Source organism: Aythya ferina, assembly GCF_964211825.1.
Source record: "Aythya ferina genome assembly, chromosome: 8".
Taxonomy (NCBI): Eukaryota; Metazoa; Chordata; class Aves; order Anseriformes; family Anatidae; genus Aythya; species Aythya ferina.
In genome coordinates this window covers 19,830,462-19,844,864 of record NC_140304.1, presented here as the reverse complement: position 1 = coordinate 19,844,864, position 14,403 = coordinate 19,830,462, and the positions used below count along the sequence as shown (strand labels likewise).

General features: G+C 37.8%; 1 protein-coding gene across 17 annotated transcripts in view; it reads left to right on the top strand.

Annotated features, from left to right (window-relative positions):
- Positions 1–14,403, top strand: part of ADGRL2 (adhesion G protein-coupled receptor L2) — a 157,868-nt gene that overhangs the window by 111,191 nt on the left and 32,274 nt on the right. For 13 of the 17 annotated variants that reach the window (XM_084527861.1, XM_084527863.1, XM_084527874.1 and 10 more), the window contains 5 exons: positions 1,700–2,500; positions 10,674–10,970; positions 11,514–11,617; positions 12,439–12,624; positions 13,665–13,703. In XM_084527861.1, coding sequence (XP_084383987.1) covers positions 1,700–2,500; positions 10,674–10,970; positions 11,514–11,617; positions 12,439–12,624; positions 13,665–13,703 — 1,427 coding nt within the window. The remainder of the gene's footprint in view (positions 1–1,699; positions 2,501–10,673; positions 10,971–11,513; positions 11,618–12,438; positions 12,625–13,664; positions 13,704–14,403) is intronic. The other 4 variants (XM_084527864.1, XM_084527875.1, XM_084527873.1 and 1 more) reach the window with 1 other exon arrangement.

Below are 14,403 nucleotides of genomic sequence, written 5' to 3'. Positions count from 1 at the left end.
TCTGAATGAGCTAAATGTTAATCTTTTCTTCTCCTCTTGCTTACTGTGCTTTTGCTTCCTTTTTCTAGATGTTTTTGCTTATTTCTTCTAGTCTGATTTTGCAGTTATAGACAAAGAAGTGTCAAAAGTTCTCAAGATTGCATTCAGGAAAATAAACAAAATAAAGCCTAAGGAGAGCTAAAGGATACAAGCTGCTTTCTTTACAAGAAAGAAAAGCTGGGGGAAAGATGGGAGGGAAGTTTAATAAACACACATACATACCTATATAACTCATATGCCGTGTTTTGGATTTATAATTATCTAACTAATATAATATGTATATGTGCACTAGCACATATATGATATATTAACGTGTCACTTTTAAAAATCAACTTGATAGCATTATGCTTTGAGTTTGAGAAGAGTATGTCTAGCATGCATTAGTAAAGTCATTCATTATTTATTCAGGTTCACTAAGTGAAACAACATGCCAACGTATCTGTATTGCCTCCTTAATCTACTAAATTGATTGATCCATGTTCACTTGTGTAACCGTAGAATCTCTCTCCTGCTAGGTTTTCCTGTTGTCTGTTTCTCTTTATCCAATATAGTGCAGTTCTTATTCTCCCTATATTTAGCGTCTGTTACTAATTTAATCTTTAGATTAATAGTCAATTTATGTTAATCTTCTTTCTTTTTTCCTTGCACTTTTTTATTTTTCTTCCGATGCTTAAAATAGAAGTGGAGCAAAAAGGTAAATAACGTATACAGTCCAAACCCCAGCTCCTTGTTATGTGCCTTATGGATGTTAACCTCTTCCCTTCCCCTCCCCACAACACTCTTATATTATGATAATCAGCAGGATCTCATAAGTACACCTCATAAAGAAGTCGACTGTTTGCAATAAAGTGACTTGGCTGCTTAAAGTAGGTGGCGGGGTATAGTGTCTGAAATACTTGGGCTGGAGGGAAGACTCCCTTGCTTTTTTCTCTCCCTTTCTCTTTGTCTTTCTTTCCCTCTCTTTCTCTCACCCTTGGGTAAATTCTTGTTAATAAAGTGTCATCTTGCCTGGCTTCCAGAACCCTCTCCATAGCATGCCATGGTTACAGGGTTTCCTGGTCTGTTTCATTCATTGCTTTGGTTGTGTTTTGTTTTCTCTGCTCCTAATTGCTTTCTCTATATACCTGATGATTTGTTTCGTTCCTTTATTTTAATCGAGGCACCTCCTTTTTCAGCCTCACCACTTCTTAAAGTTCTAAACAAGTCGATGCGATTTTTTTGGACTGAAATGACCTAGCGCACTGCTGCACACCAGTTAAAAGCTCTGGAGCGTTAATGCGTACTCACTAAAAGTCTAAGATGAAAATGCAACAGTAGCTCTACATTTTCAGCTGTCTGTGTATGCCATTGAGCCTTGGTCTGTACTAGTGAAAGCAGTTCCCATCCACTTTCCATACTGGTACAGCAAGAACATGGTAACTTTAAGAAAAGTGGATGATAAAGGGTGATAATTGCATTAATTATAACATAAGGTATAATCTAGTGCCAATTAAATTGATTTTTTTTCTTCCTGACACAGTCATTATGATTTACCTACTTTTTTCTTTTTTTTTTTTCTTTTTTTCTTTTCTTTTTTTTTTTTCTTCTTTTTTTTGGGGGGGATTATGAGACAGTTTTAATCTGACATAATTCTTCTTTTACTTCTCTCTGTGACTGTTAGTTTTTGTTTGCCCGGGGACGTTGAAAGCAATTGTGGACTCACCGTACTTATATGAAGCTGAACAAAAAGCAGGTGCTTGGTGCAAAGATCCTCTCCAGGCTGCAGATAAAATATACTTCATGCCATGGACCCCATATCGCACCGATACTTTGATAGAATATGCTTCCTTAGAGGACTTCCAAAACGGACGCCAGCAAACAACATATAAACTCCCAAATCGAGTGGACGGTACTGGATTTGTAGTATACGATGGCGCTGTCTTTTTTAACAAGGAAAGAACTAGGAACATAGTAAAATTTGACTTGAGGACTAGAATTAAGAGTGGAGAGGCCATAATCAATTATGCTAATTACCATGACACCTCTCCATACCGATGGGGAGGAAAAACTGACATTGACTTGGCAGTTGATGAAAATGGCTTATGGGTAATTTATGCTACGGAGCAAAACAATGGGATGATAGTAATTAGCCAGTTGAACCCCTACACCCTGCGCTTTGAAGCAACCTGGGAAACAACATACGACAAACGGGCAGCATCCAATGCTTTTATGATATGTGGTGTCCTGTATGTAGTGCGGTCAGTGTATCAAGACAATGAAAGTGAGACAGGCAAGAATGCCATTGATTACATCTACAACACCAGGCTGAGTAGAGGAGAGCACGTGGATGTTCCTTTCCCCAACCAGTACCAGTACATCGCTGCAGTGGATTACAACCCCAGAGACAACCAGCTCTATGTGTGGAATAACAACTTCATTCTGCGATATTCTTTGGAATTTGGCCCACCTGATCCTGCCCAAGGTAACAGTTTGACTTTTCTTATTTTTCATCTCTTTGTACTTCCATTCAAATAACTATTTCAGATCTCTTTGGTCTAAAATATATCTTTGTACAGAAAGACGAGGAGGGTTTGTGTCTCTGCACAGTTGAACAGTACAGTGTTACATTGGTACAAGGCAAATTTACAGAACTTGTGAAGAGAGATAGAATTACTTAATTTGGTTTCATTTGGCTTGTATTTTCCTGTAATTTGTTTTATGCAAGTGTTTAGCTTGTCTGTGCTTGAGAATGAGTTGGAGAATAGCTTATTTACTTTACATCAGTCAGTTTGACTTTCTGCAGCTAAAGTAAGTTTGAGTTCATTCACACTGAGCCAGAAGCCTGTTCCCATTGGTTCTGCGTTACCTGACTTCTGAGTTGATTACAGCACACATTCAGACCTCTTAACTTCTTGGCGCCAGCAGTTGAAAGTGATGTGTGCTGGGAGGTCCCAGAGGAGACATACAGGGTTAATGTGCAATACCAAGCATAAATATTTTTCTGCAGACCCATTTTCACAGTTTCTAATGCTGGATTAGATAAGATTATCCAACATCCTTTTAACAGATTTCTCAGCAAGTCCATTAAAACTGCTGTTCAGCTCACATGAAGTTAGAATAGCTACCTAAAAGGAAGGACACTAATTGGCCAAAAAGAGGAGTAAAAAAGAGGTCTCTAAGTCCCAGCTATCCCAAAGAATGACATGAACAGGCACAGCCACATATTGACACCTGTGGGGGATAGTATCAAGAGAAATGCTCTGTGGCAGAAGAGTATACATGCATCAAAGAACAGGTTGTTGGTAAGCTGCTTTAGCAATGAAGTCTGATACTTCACTTCTGTCATCCAATTGGCATATGTGCTTAGCAGCCATTTTTTGTGCTTCAAAAAATAGTAATAACAGTTTCTCCCCATGGAAAGTAGCTGTTCGGTGTTGTCTCAGCTGATGCATGTGCAGCAGGATGAACCACATAGTGGTGCACCTCTCCTGCAAAGACAGGCTGAGAGTGTTGGGGTTGTTAGGCCTAGAAAAGAGAAGGTTCTGAGAAGACGTCATCGCAGCCTTCCAATACCTAAAGGGGGCCTACCGGAAAGACGTGGAGGGACTTTGTCAGGGAGTGAGTGTAATGTTTTCAAGTATTCAATGATAGAGTAGGTTTCAATTAGATATAAGGAAGAAATTCTTCACTCAGAGGGTGATGAGGCACTGGAACAGGTTGCCCAGAGAAGCTGTGGATGCCCCATCCCTGGAGGTGTTCAAGGCCAGGCTGGATGGGGCTTTGGGCCACCTGATCTAGTGGGAGGTGTCCCTGCCCATGGCAGGGCAGTGGAATTAGACGGTCTTTAATGTCCCTTCCAACCCAAATCATTCTTCAGTTCTATGATTCTCTATCAGCATACATATAACTTTTCCTAAATAAAAAAGTACGTAAGATGCAGCACCATGAGGCAGTTTAGAAGTACCATACTAGCAATCTCCAGAGTCCCATAATGATGTTACCAGTCTGTCTCCTGCAGACCTCCCTGGCTGTGTGATGCCAGTCTCAGCCAGTTCTAGTGTTTGGGGGCTGAGCTCCAGCCTGAGGGCAGCTGTTCTGGCTGGCTCTGCACTCTGTATGTGAAACAAGGCCACTCCTCAGGGAGGCTTTGCAGCTGCTCTTAGCTAAGACATACCCACCTAGGTAATTAGAAAAAAATTATAGCTTTCATTTTCATACATTCTCAGACATGTCACTTTTCATTCAATTTAACTGAGATGAAGATACAGTTTAAGTTCTCCAACACCTTAAAAATAAGAGCAGTAAATGGAGGTGCCGGCTTTATGTAGCTTTTGCAGTTCAGACATCTGCCATGAATGTGGCAAAAGCTAATCTTTAAATCATTGCATTGAGGGAAAAAGCATTTAGGAAGAGCAGGAAGAGACAAAAAAGCTGTCATTTATGTTAGTACCACCAAACATCTCCAGTGAGACATTTCATAATGTTTTTATTATGAGAGAGTCTCTAAGATCCTAACTTACAGTACACATCTCAGCCACATTCCATCTAATATCAGCAAGAGTTTCAGGTATCCAGCAGCACCCCTTCATGTTTCACATGGAAACCCATGTTCCTGGGTTTCCATGTGAAGAAGCTGGTATGCAAGACAGAGGGAGAAAGATGGTACTGCAACCAAACCTAGACAAGAAGGGGTCTAGGGCATGCTGCAGAGTGCTTGCCTCTCATCTAAGCATTTTCACCCATGAAGATATAAAATGAATATTTTGAGTGGTTTGTGAGTTTTTGTTTTAAATGCATTAAGAAATCAGTAAATACATTTTGATTGTGACCTTTTTAAATATAGAAACCATATGAAGACATTAGGTTTATTTGAATGTGTATTACATTGATTCACAAAAGTTATTTTTTCCCTATATAGAGCCAATAACCACTATTTAAATTTTGTATTGATGTGTAAATGGCAGATCTAAGAATATGTTTCAGTTCATTTCCTCTTTTGACTTTAGTTAAAGGCAACTAAATTAAAGGAAAAATTAGTGTGATTGCCATGAGAAGTACTGCTATAAAACCAAGAAGACATTCCAGACTTATAACTCAGTATTTTATTTGTATTATAGTCTCAGTTCTTCATTTTTTCAGCATAAAATCTGTATAAATTGAAGACCAGTCCATCTATTGTTACACAGTCCAAGAACCTATATGTGTAATACACATTTCAGGTTTTTATCTTCCGTGGAATTAGATCAGATTTTCAGCCCATTTGACAAAGAACATTTTTATGTTTCTTTTTTTTTTTTTTTTCTTTTTCTGTGGTTCAGATCTCTTAATCATCTACTCAAAGACATAGGTGTTAGGATAAGATTCTTTAAGTCACCTAATGGGAGAACTTTTCTTTCTTTTTTTTTTTTTCTACAACGGTACTTTAATGTAAGGTATTTAATGGTGTCACAAGGTCAGTGCCTCAAAATTGGAAGTCATGGCCTTTTCTGTTCTAGCGGTTAACTTGGGGCCACTGTAGAAAAGTCAGCAATCTGTGTTGCTTCTGTTGCTGCGGGAGCAATAATGATGTATAGACACCGAGTGATTCATTTTTTCTTCCATCTATCTGTCTTAGCTATCAGTTCTTGTCTGCACCTTAACTTCCTGCTATCAAGGGCTTCAGAAACAACAATCTTCTTCTTCCATAAAAGACAAATTTGTCACATTTGAGTCACACTTCTTAACTCAAAGGTCTGTGTTTGCTCCCAGAGCCAAAATTGTGGACTCATTTGTGACCTCCAGCATGCCTTTTTTCTTTCAGTTGTTTCTTCCATTTTTAAATCTGCCTATTGAAACCACAGAAATGCCACTATAATTAACCTAATGTTGACCTGGCTTTTGCTGCAAACCTACACCATTTCTTCCTCCTCCAACTGTGTATGTTATGTGCTTCCCATATTCATATTTACCTAATCCTCAGGAAAACTCCTCAGATTTCTAAAACCAAGGCTGCTGCAGCCATGCTACCACGACCACGTTTACCCTGGAACTTGGGTCTGCTGCCCTTAGAGCTCTCCCCTTTACCTCAGTCTTTATGTGTTGTTATTTCTTCTCTCTCCTCATGGGAATTATAGTACATAGATGTAGAAATGGCATTCAGAGCTAGATCTGGCAAGTAACACTCATTTACAACACAAGATCACATTTTCATAGGTTAAATGTAAAAATTATATTTAAATGTCAACCTTAATTCAGAAATAGTTCAGAAATATATCAGGTCCTGCAAAAAGCAACTACAAAAATGCAGAACAAAGAAAAGTTTTTGTATTCTTGGTAAATTTAGTGTATATGTCCCAGTATATTATTTCTAAGGAGGCATCCAAGGATCAAACAAATCCTAGCTGGAATAAGAATTTTTAAAGGAATTTAGATCAGGAAGAATGAAGGGAATGTTCCCCCTAAAAGTGAATGAGTATTACATTTAAGGTTTCCTTGGTAACAAAAAGAAGATAAATCCTTTTGTTCTGTTGTAGTGCATTAGGGAGAGATTTCATCTACACTCACCCCAATTTACGCTAACTGTGCAAACTGTTCAAACTGGAGTTGTCTCCCCTTTTGTACCATGATACCCATCATTAACTTTTATTGGATCACTGCAGGAAAATACGGATGTTGTGAGTGTGGACAGAACAGAAACTCAGAGAGTACTATCACCAAGGGCTTGAAATAATAGGAAGCTAGTGCAAATAAATCTTTATAAACCAAGAATCTATGATGAAGTCATGCAGCAAATTGTTAAGTAAATTAGATCTTTGCTATTATAGTGAATCTGCTACACTACAGATTGATTAAAGAGTGGCTGTACAAATAAAGACAACATAATGGGGACCAGATAGCACATTTCTTGATCATAGGTATTTCTCTAATTTTGAAATGTATTTATTATTTTCAAGGTGTAAATTTATAAATGCCTGTGTAAACATTTCACTTTCGACTAAATGGGATTTGGCAGGGTCAATAGAATTCTGGCCAGCATAATAGCTGTAACCTATAAGTAATTAGGTAAGTCTCAGTGACTTCCCTGATATTCACTGAAGCATAAAAACAGGCACATAGCAGCAATAAGCAGAAAACAGGGAAATCTGGATTTGCACAGGTTTCTGATCCTGTTGCTGTACACAGCAGCTCAGCGTACAACACTTTTTGAAAATGAGGTGAGGATCTAGGTTTTCAAATGTCCAAATAAATTGAAATATCTAGTCAATAATAGCATATGCTTAAATGAAAAATCCATATATCCAATTTCTGAAATTATCTAGGTCCCAGAGATGAAAGTGAAACCCCTGATATTTTCAGAAACGATGCATTGTCTAAGCATTTCAGTTCATTTTTAAATGTAGAGGGATATTTGTATTGTGTGTGTGTGTTTGTTTGTTTGTTTGTTTTGATGTATTTAATGTCTACTTAGAATAGAAACCCATTGGTGAAGAATGTTAGATTGAAGAAAATAGAAAATAGGTGCTGTCTCTAAATCCATTCTTCACTGTCAGTTGGGGAAACAAAGTTACTATTCCCCTGCTGTCCTAAGCAATTGTGTTATGTTTTTATAGACATCACACTGTTAAGCAGGTGCTAAGTTTTACTCCAGTGGTGTCTTCATTTTTAGAAACCAATAGTACTTCTAACTGTTTAAATCAGCTGTTAGGAACTGCATGAAACAAATGTAAATTAATTACTCTCAATTTGAGTCCTTGCATTTGCTTCCTATTGCTATCGTCATTTTTTTTAATCTTATGAAGACTGTCTTCAGCTGGTTAATGAGACACATCTATTTAAGAATAAAAAAAAATAAAATAGGAAGGAAGAAGGCAGAAGAGGTTTTGTTTTTCTCCTCAGCATGTCCAGCATGGTAAAAAAATCCTAAGTGGAATCTCACATTGCAGAAGTAGCTTTCTTGGTAGTGGACCAAAAATTAAAAATAAAAATCGTCAGCCTTATAAAGGCTTACCCCAGCTGCCTGTAATGGTAAGTTAATAACCCCTACATGTGGTTTGGTCTCCTTTTTAGTTGTGTCATATTAATCATCACTACCATTGTCTTGTATCTGTAAGCACTCTGTAACTGCCTGGGAGCCTGCAGATGCCATCACCCTGGACACTTCAGATTGAGACACTTCAGGTGGTGGCAGCTATCATGTATCTTCTTGCAGCTCAGGACAGTGACCTTACAGATTAAGTTCCCCAACAGGTCATTAAAAACAAAATGATCCACCTTCTGAAGGCTGGATATATTCCTAAAGAGATGTGCTCCTATTTTCAACCTTCCCAGTCACAGGCTTCCAGCACTGCCTGAAGTTTCTTGGTACATTCTTAAATATACCGACTTCTCCAGTTTTGTATTTAAATCAGAGAATCTCTTAGAAATGACCTGTATCTCTTTCAGTTTTGAGAGAGAGAAGGTTTGAAGTCTTTTTCTTAAAATGGGAGATTACAAGTATATTTCAAAAGTATACATTACTACTAAGGTATGCAGGTCATTTTTGAATCATAGACAATATGCATGGGGATTGATTTCAATGGATAGCATTAAAATTGTTCTACCTAATGTTGTGTAAAGACAGCAGAATATTTTAGCTGAGGGTGCAGCACAAAATATATTCTGAAAATCGTTACCTCACTACTGAACTTCAGAGAGTTGTTTTGAATTCTTATAGTGGTATTCTGAGACAAAGCTATCCTAAACATTACAGGTTTGAGCAGTAATAGCAATAATGCTAACACACATTTCAGTGATTAAATATGTACTAATTAGCACAATGTGTTAGGGGATGGATAGTAATAATCAGTTGTCCCTTGCATCATTCTTTGTCCCTAGCAGCTCCCTGTTCCCCGGGACCTGATTCAGCAGGCATTGCCTGACACTGCTGCAAGTGATTGCAAATGCTTTTGACGAATGTTAATTGGGAAAGCAGTAGAAGGCTGGATGCATTGTAATCAAACGAAAATTACAGCAGTTTCACAAGATGTCAGGCAAGCACTTGCAGAACAGATCCAGAGATTTCAGTAGGTTTCATAGTAGCTAGCTGCGCCACAAATTCAGCACAATTACACAGACTGTCTTCAAACAGCCAAGAATCAGATCGAACAGAAGACAGCCTCTGAAGAAGTTTCTCATTTATGAGCAAGAAAGGGATAAAAAAAAAAAAACACATCTCCTTATACAGTCTGTAAAAATAGATTCTGATGTTCAAAGCTTCACTCTAAATTCATAGAAAAATAAAAAGATAAATTCATATTTGAGACTCCTAAAATATTATAGATGAAATATAATTGAAAGAGGATTTTGAAATAATAATTGTTATCTTGAATCAAGAGAAAGTCAATATTTTTCAAAACACAAACATAAAAAATAATCTGCTGAAAGAAAGCTAGGCAGCACTTTTGGTTTTGGTGGTGATTTTATTTAGAGACCATGAGAAGACATGCATTGTCCAGTGCCTTGGAGGTCAAGGGCCTAGCAGCAACAAAACCCAACAACAACAAAAAAGCCACTTTATCCAGTGAAGTTAATCCTAAAATTAGCTTCATTTATTTCTATATTGGTTAGGAAATAATAAATACTCAATCTGAGCATATTCAGTCTCAGCACAAGGACTTGTGCTTTTATGTGCTTGTAAAGCACTGTGAGCACTAATGAAAGATTTGGAAATAATTAATGGTAACTGCCTCAATTACATTACCTGCATAGTTTCAACTGTTGCCCAATGTATATTTGAAAGTGATGAACAGAAATTGCGGACTGCTATCTTCACAAGTATTGACTAGTGCTACCTTTCCAAAGCCTCAGAAAAAATGCAGCAGGCCCAGCTGCGCCTCCCCAGCCCCAGCAGTTCCTTTCTCACGGGGGTTGGTGAAGTGAACCACTGTGAGTCTCAGACAGAAATGATTTGGCCTAAACCAGTCCTAGTGTTGCACGAAAGGTTGCACTAGGTGCTTGCCACTGGCCTGCATGAGTCATGTCTTCGTATCTGCTTTATCAAGAAAGGATGTTAAAACCTGCAATGTTCAAACACCAGACCACCACCTCCCTGCTATGCATTTCTGCTGCTTGGAGTTAATCAGGCATGCTGCAGCTCACTCGAGCAGAATGGCTGCTGGGTAGGAAGATGTTATCAGAATTACTTTCCTGGAAGGTGTGTTGTGGGTGACTTGAAGTTTTTGGGTCTATATTTTTTTTACGGTCCAGTTATTTACAGCCCACTATCTTTATTGCTAAAGCTGAACTGTATTAACTGTATTGTTTATGGCATGCTGATTCAAATGGTTCTGTCCATACAGTTCTTCCTTCTGCAGAAATGATTAAGTAATCATTAATTGCTCTGAGCATATTTGTTATGTACTGATAACTTGGTAGGACTGCCTTTCAGCTTTTAGAAATGTAACTACCAATTGTTATTGTAGAAGAGATTGTTTAGAGATTGTTCTGAAACTTCATACTGGTATGAGCTGGGAGGAAAATAATTCTTAAGCACCCAGAATAACATTAAGAAAAGTGCAGTATTAAGGTAAAGAAAAGGAGACACCAGAGAATCCATTAAAATAACATAAATAACATTAAAAGGACTTTTAAAATCTGAACTCATTCACTTCTTTATTACTCTAATTTTCTCTGTGCAGTGCCTACTACAGCAGTGACAATAACTTCTTCAGCAGAGCTGTACAAAACCACAGTGTCAACCACTAGCACTACATCTCAGAAAGGCCCCATAAGCACAACATTAGCTGGAGGAACAAAGGAAGGAAGCAGAGGACCCAAGCCACCACCACCCATTTCCACAACCAAAATTCCTCCTGTGACAAGTTTCTTCCCATTGCCAGAGAGATTCTGTGAACCAACTGAGGCCAGGGGGATTAGCTGGCCCCAGACACAAAGAGGAATGATGGTTGAACGCCCTTGCCCCAAAGGAACACGAGGTATTGCCTTTAAAAATATGTCTTGAATTCAAGCAGTCATTTCAAAAGCACTGTGCCACTCTGATGACGATTTCTTTTTTAAATCTCAAGCTGTCTGTCATGATTTTTTCATGTTAGTTGGAGAATGCAGTACCTACAGGCAGTGGTCAAGTTCTAATCTACAAACAGCATTTGAACGTAGATGGAAAATTACCTTGCACATATGCTTTGAGAATCCAGGTCAAATTTTAGGTCTTTGCTTGGGGACTGTTGTGAAATATGCTTACAGATGCCTTTCTCATTATGAGCTCCCCTCTGGATGAGCTCCAGGAAAAATCAAGGGCTTTTTGTTTGTTTGCAGAAAACGTCTGGTACTTTTCACTGACTTTTTTATTGCTGTTTGTCATCTACATTATTTCCATACGTTTTTGTAAATTATTGTCAACTACTTACATTAGCGGCATTCAGAATTTAACATTGCTTAGGAGTACATTGTAGCTGATTTCCTGAATGCATGCAGAAAAATGGTTTCAATTTCACTGTAGTTTTCCACATCTGTTGTAGGAACTGCCTCATATCTTTGTGTGGTTTTAACGGGAACGTGGAACCCCAAAGGTCCCGATCTTAGCAACTGCACCTCACACTGGGTAAATCAGCTGGCTCAGAAGGTTGGTTGAAACCTTTTTATCTGATGTACACTGGTGACTAAGGATAAAACTGCAAGCATTAATAATTCAGTTAGTTGAAACCGTCTTTATTACTCTGTGTTCATTTGAAATAGAAAGAGTTATGAGCATTTTGTGTGTGAAATATTTACCAAAAGTTAGGTTCATAAGTATGTTTAAGCATAGTCTTGCACTAAGTAATTGTATTGAGTCTGTGCTTACATATTTTCATCACGTTTTAAAGCAAAGTAGCTTTTCCAGTATCTTTGCTTAATGAATCAAATATTATAAACCACATAGCAAAAAGTCTGGTATGCAACCAGGTTTTTAGGTTTGGGGAAAATTACGCTGTAATAAGTAGATTTTTGTATAAGTGCATTAATAACAGTATGATTAAAACACAGAGCCACTTTCTGTGCTTTCCCTCCCTACTGAGATTTACTGAGTTTATGAAAACTGGATAATTTGTTGTCAGTACCAGGCTACTTGACTTTCAAATGCCTCAAGCACTACTATGAACAAATAGATTTCTTACTGTCTGATAATGGCAGTAAAATAAAAGTGAGGATGAATAGAAGATCTAGCCCAAAAGTCCCAGCCTGATTTCTGTTTTGATGGCTGTTAAGAACTGCTTTTGTGTGTCATGGATCTAAGAACCTTTAATCTTCTGAGATAAAGAGAATGTTATTGGTCTCAATTAGTTGCAGATTTCAATGTATGTGTAAATGGTTATTTCACCACAACAAAGGTATGCGGGGAATTGGAATTAGGAGCCGCAAGCAGAACAAGGGACCCTGCTGAGATAATATAAATTGTCATTTCAGATCAGAAGTGGAGAAAATGCAGCTAGTCTGGCCAATGAACTGGCTAAACACACCAAAGGACCAGTCTTCGCTGGCGATGTTAGTTCATCAGTGAGGCTGATGGAGCAGCTTGTGGACATTTTGGATGCTCAGCTGCAGGAACTGCGGCCCAGTGAAAAAGACTCAGCAGGAAGGAGTTATAACAAGGTACACGTTTCCCTTCAAATCTTCCTGCTGGGATAACCATTGCCTTTGATTATTTTTTTTCTCTTTCAGAAATATTAATCTATACTTTGTTCCTGTGTACTTATAGTTGTGGAATAAACATGTAAGAGAAATCAACAGTAAATGCATAGCAGAAAGTTGCAATTACTTTCTTTAGGGAATAAGATAAAATTCACAATAGCTGACTGGTACTCAAAAACAGCTATGTGTCCCTTATTAAAATCTGGAATACGTTAAAAATAACATGAGAGAGCTGGGTAATAGCTTACAGAAATTCTGTACCAAATCAGTATTTTTATCCAGTGATCATTTTAACCCTGAACATCCTGAACACTCAGTGGGATTCAGCATAGCTGCAGGGTTTTGTCTTAATCTGACCTTCTGCGAAATAATAGCAATTTTTTAGACTTTTTAAGACACCAACATCGCTTATAATTGATCTTATATGTCAAGACATATCTAAAATGCAAAGACTTAGGTTTTATCTGGAATAATGCTCAGAGAAACATTTCAGAGAAAAAAAATATGTCTTACAGTTTTAGATAGAAATCATAAAAGTGTTACCATTCCTGTTTTTCTCAGAAGAAATGCTATATTTCATGGCCTCCTCCTTGCCTCAGCTTAGTCAAGAAGCTATAGACAAAACTTTTTTAGCCTGCTTTATAGAGAGAGCTCCTTGCATTCTTCCGTTGTCTTGGCAATAGTTTAATTTACAATCCCTAGCTACCCTTAAAAGAGTTTTCCCAGAGACAGATAAAGTGACCACACAGGGATTTTCTCCTTTGACCTTTTCACACAAATCCCACTGTTCGGGAAAAAATACCTGGGCACCTGTATACTGGTTGGGAAAAAAGTTTCCTGTATGATGTTTTTCTGTAGTCATCATTGGACGGATACTAAATTGATATCCAGAATCTTTGTAGTTCAAATTAGGGATTTAAAACACCAGACTAATTTTTGGATATCTCTGAAGCTTTCCAGAATGTGTCTAACTTCTGATTTTCTTTTTTCTTACTAAAAAGCTCCAAAAACGAGAGAAGACATGCAGGGCTTACCTTAAGGTATCTCTCCTGTGCTGTCACCCTGCTTTCTCCCTGCTTCAGCAACCTGCCACGCTTTATCATCTTGCTGCATGATCCTATGTATTTCAGTCTTTGATAAATGTGTATTGTGCCCCATATCAACTGTACAAATGTTGGCTTTGCACAGGTATAACACTCAGGAAAAAAAAGGTCAAAGTTTATACGTCTTTTACCTCAACTTGTTCCAAAGTATAAGAGGAGAAATAGTCATTATCTGAATTGGAAATAAAATCTCTCACATAATACAGCTTTTGGTGGAGGAAAAAGCTGGCAACTTAACAGAAATTACTTCAGCTTGGTAGTATTGTATATCAAAGACTGTTTAGAGTTAATTTGCTTGCATGAAAAATACATTATGTAGCCTACTTTGTTCTTCGTGCATTCCTATACCTAGTAAAATGATCCTTCTTACAATTTTAAGAGTTGTTACAAAGGCCAGATTCAGTGATTCCAGTATTAAATGGATACATTTTTAGGACAAACTAGCTTTACTAGTAGAATACATGCCACATATCCTATTAACCAGGCTATGTGAAAGGCATGTAACATTGCTGCCCAATTTTCAGTTTCTTTCCTCTCTGGTAAAATGGTTGCCCACAGTGGCCAGCTTCTGTTATGTGATACAATGCAAATAATGCCACCTCATGCCTGTGAATAAGAGAAGAAAATGTCCTAGGAT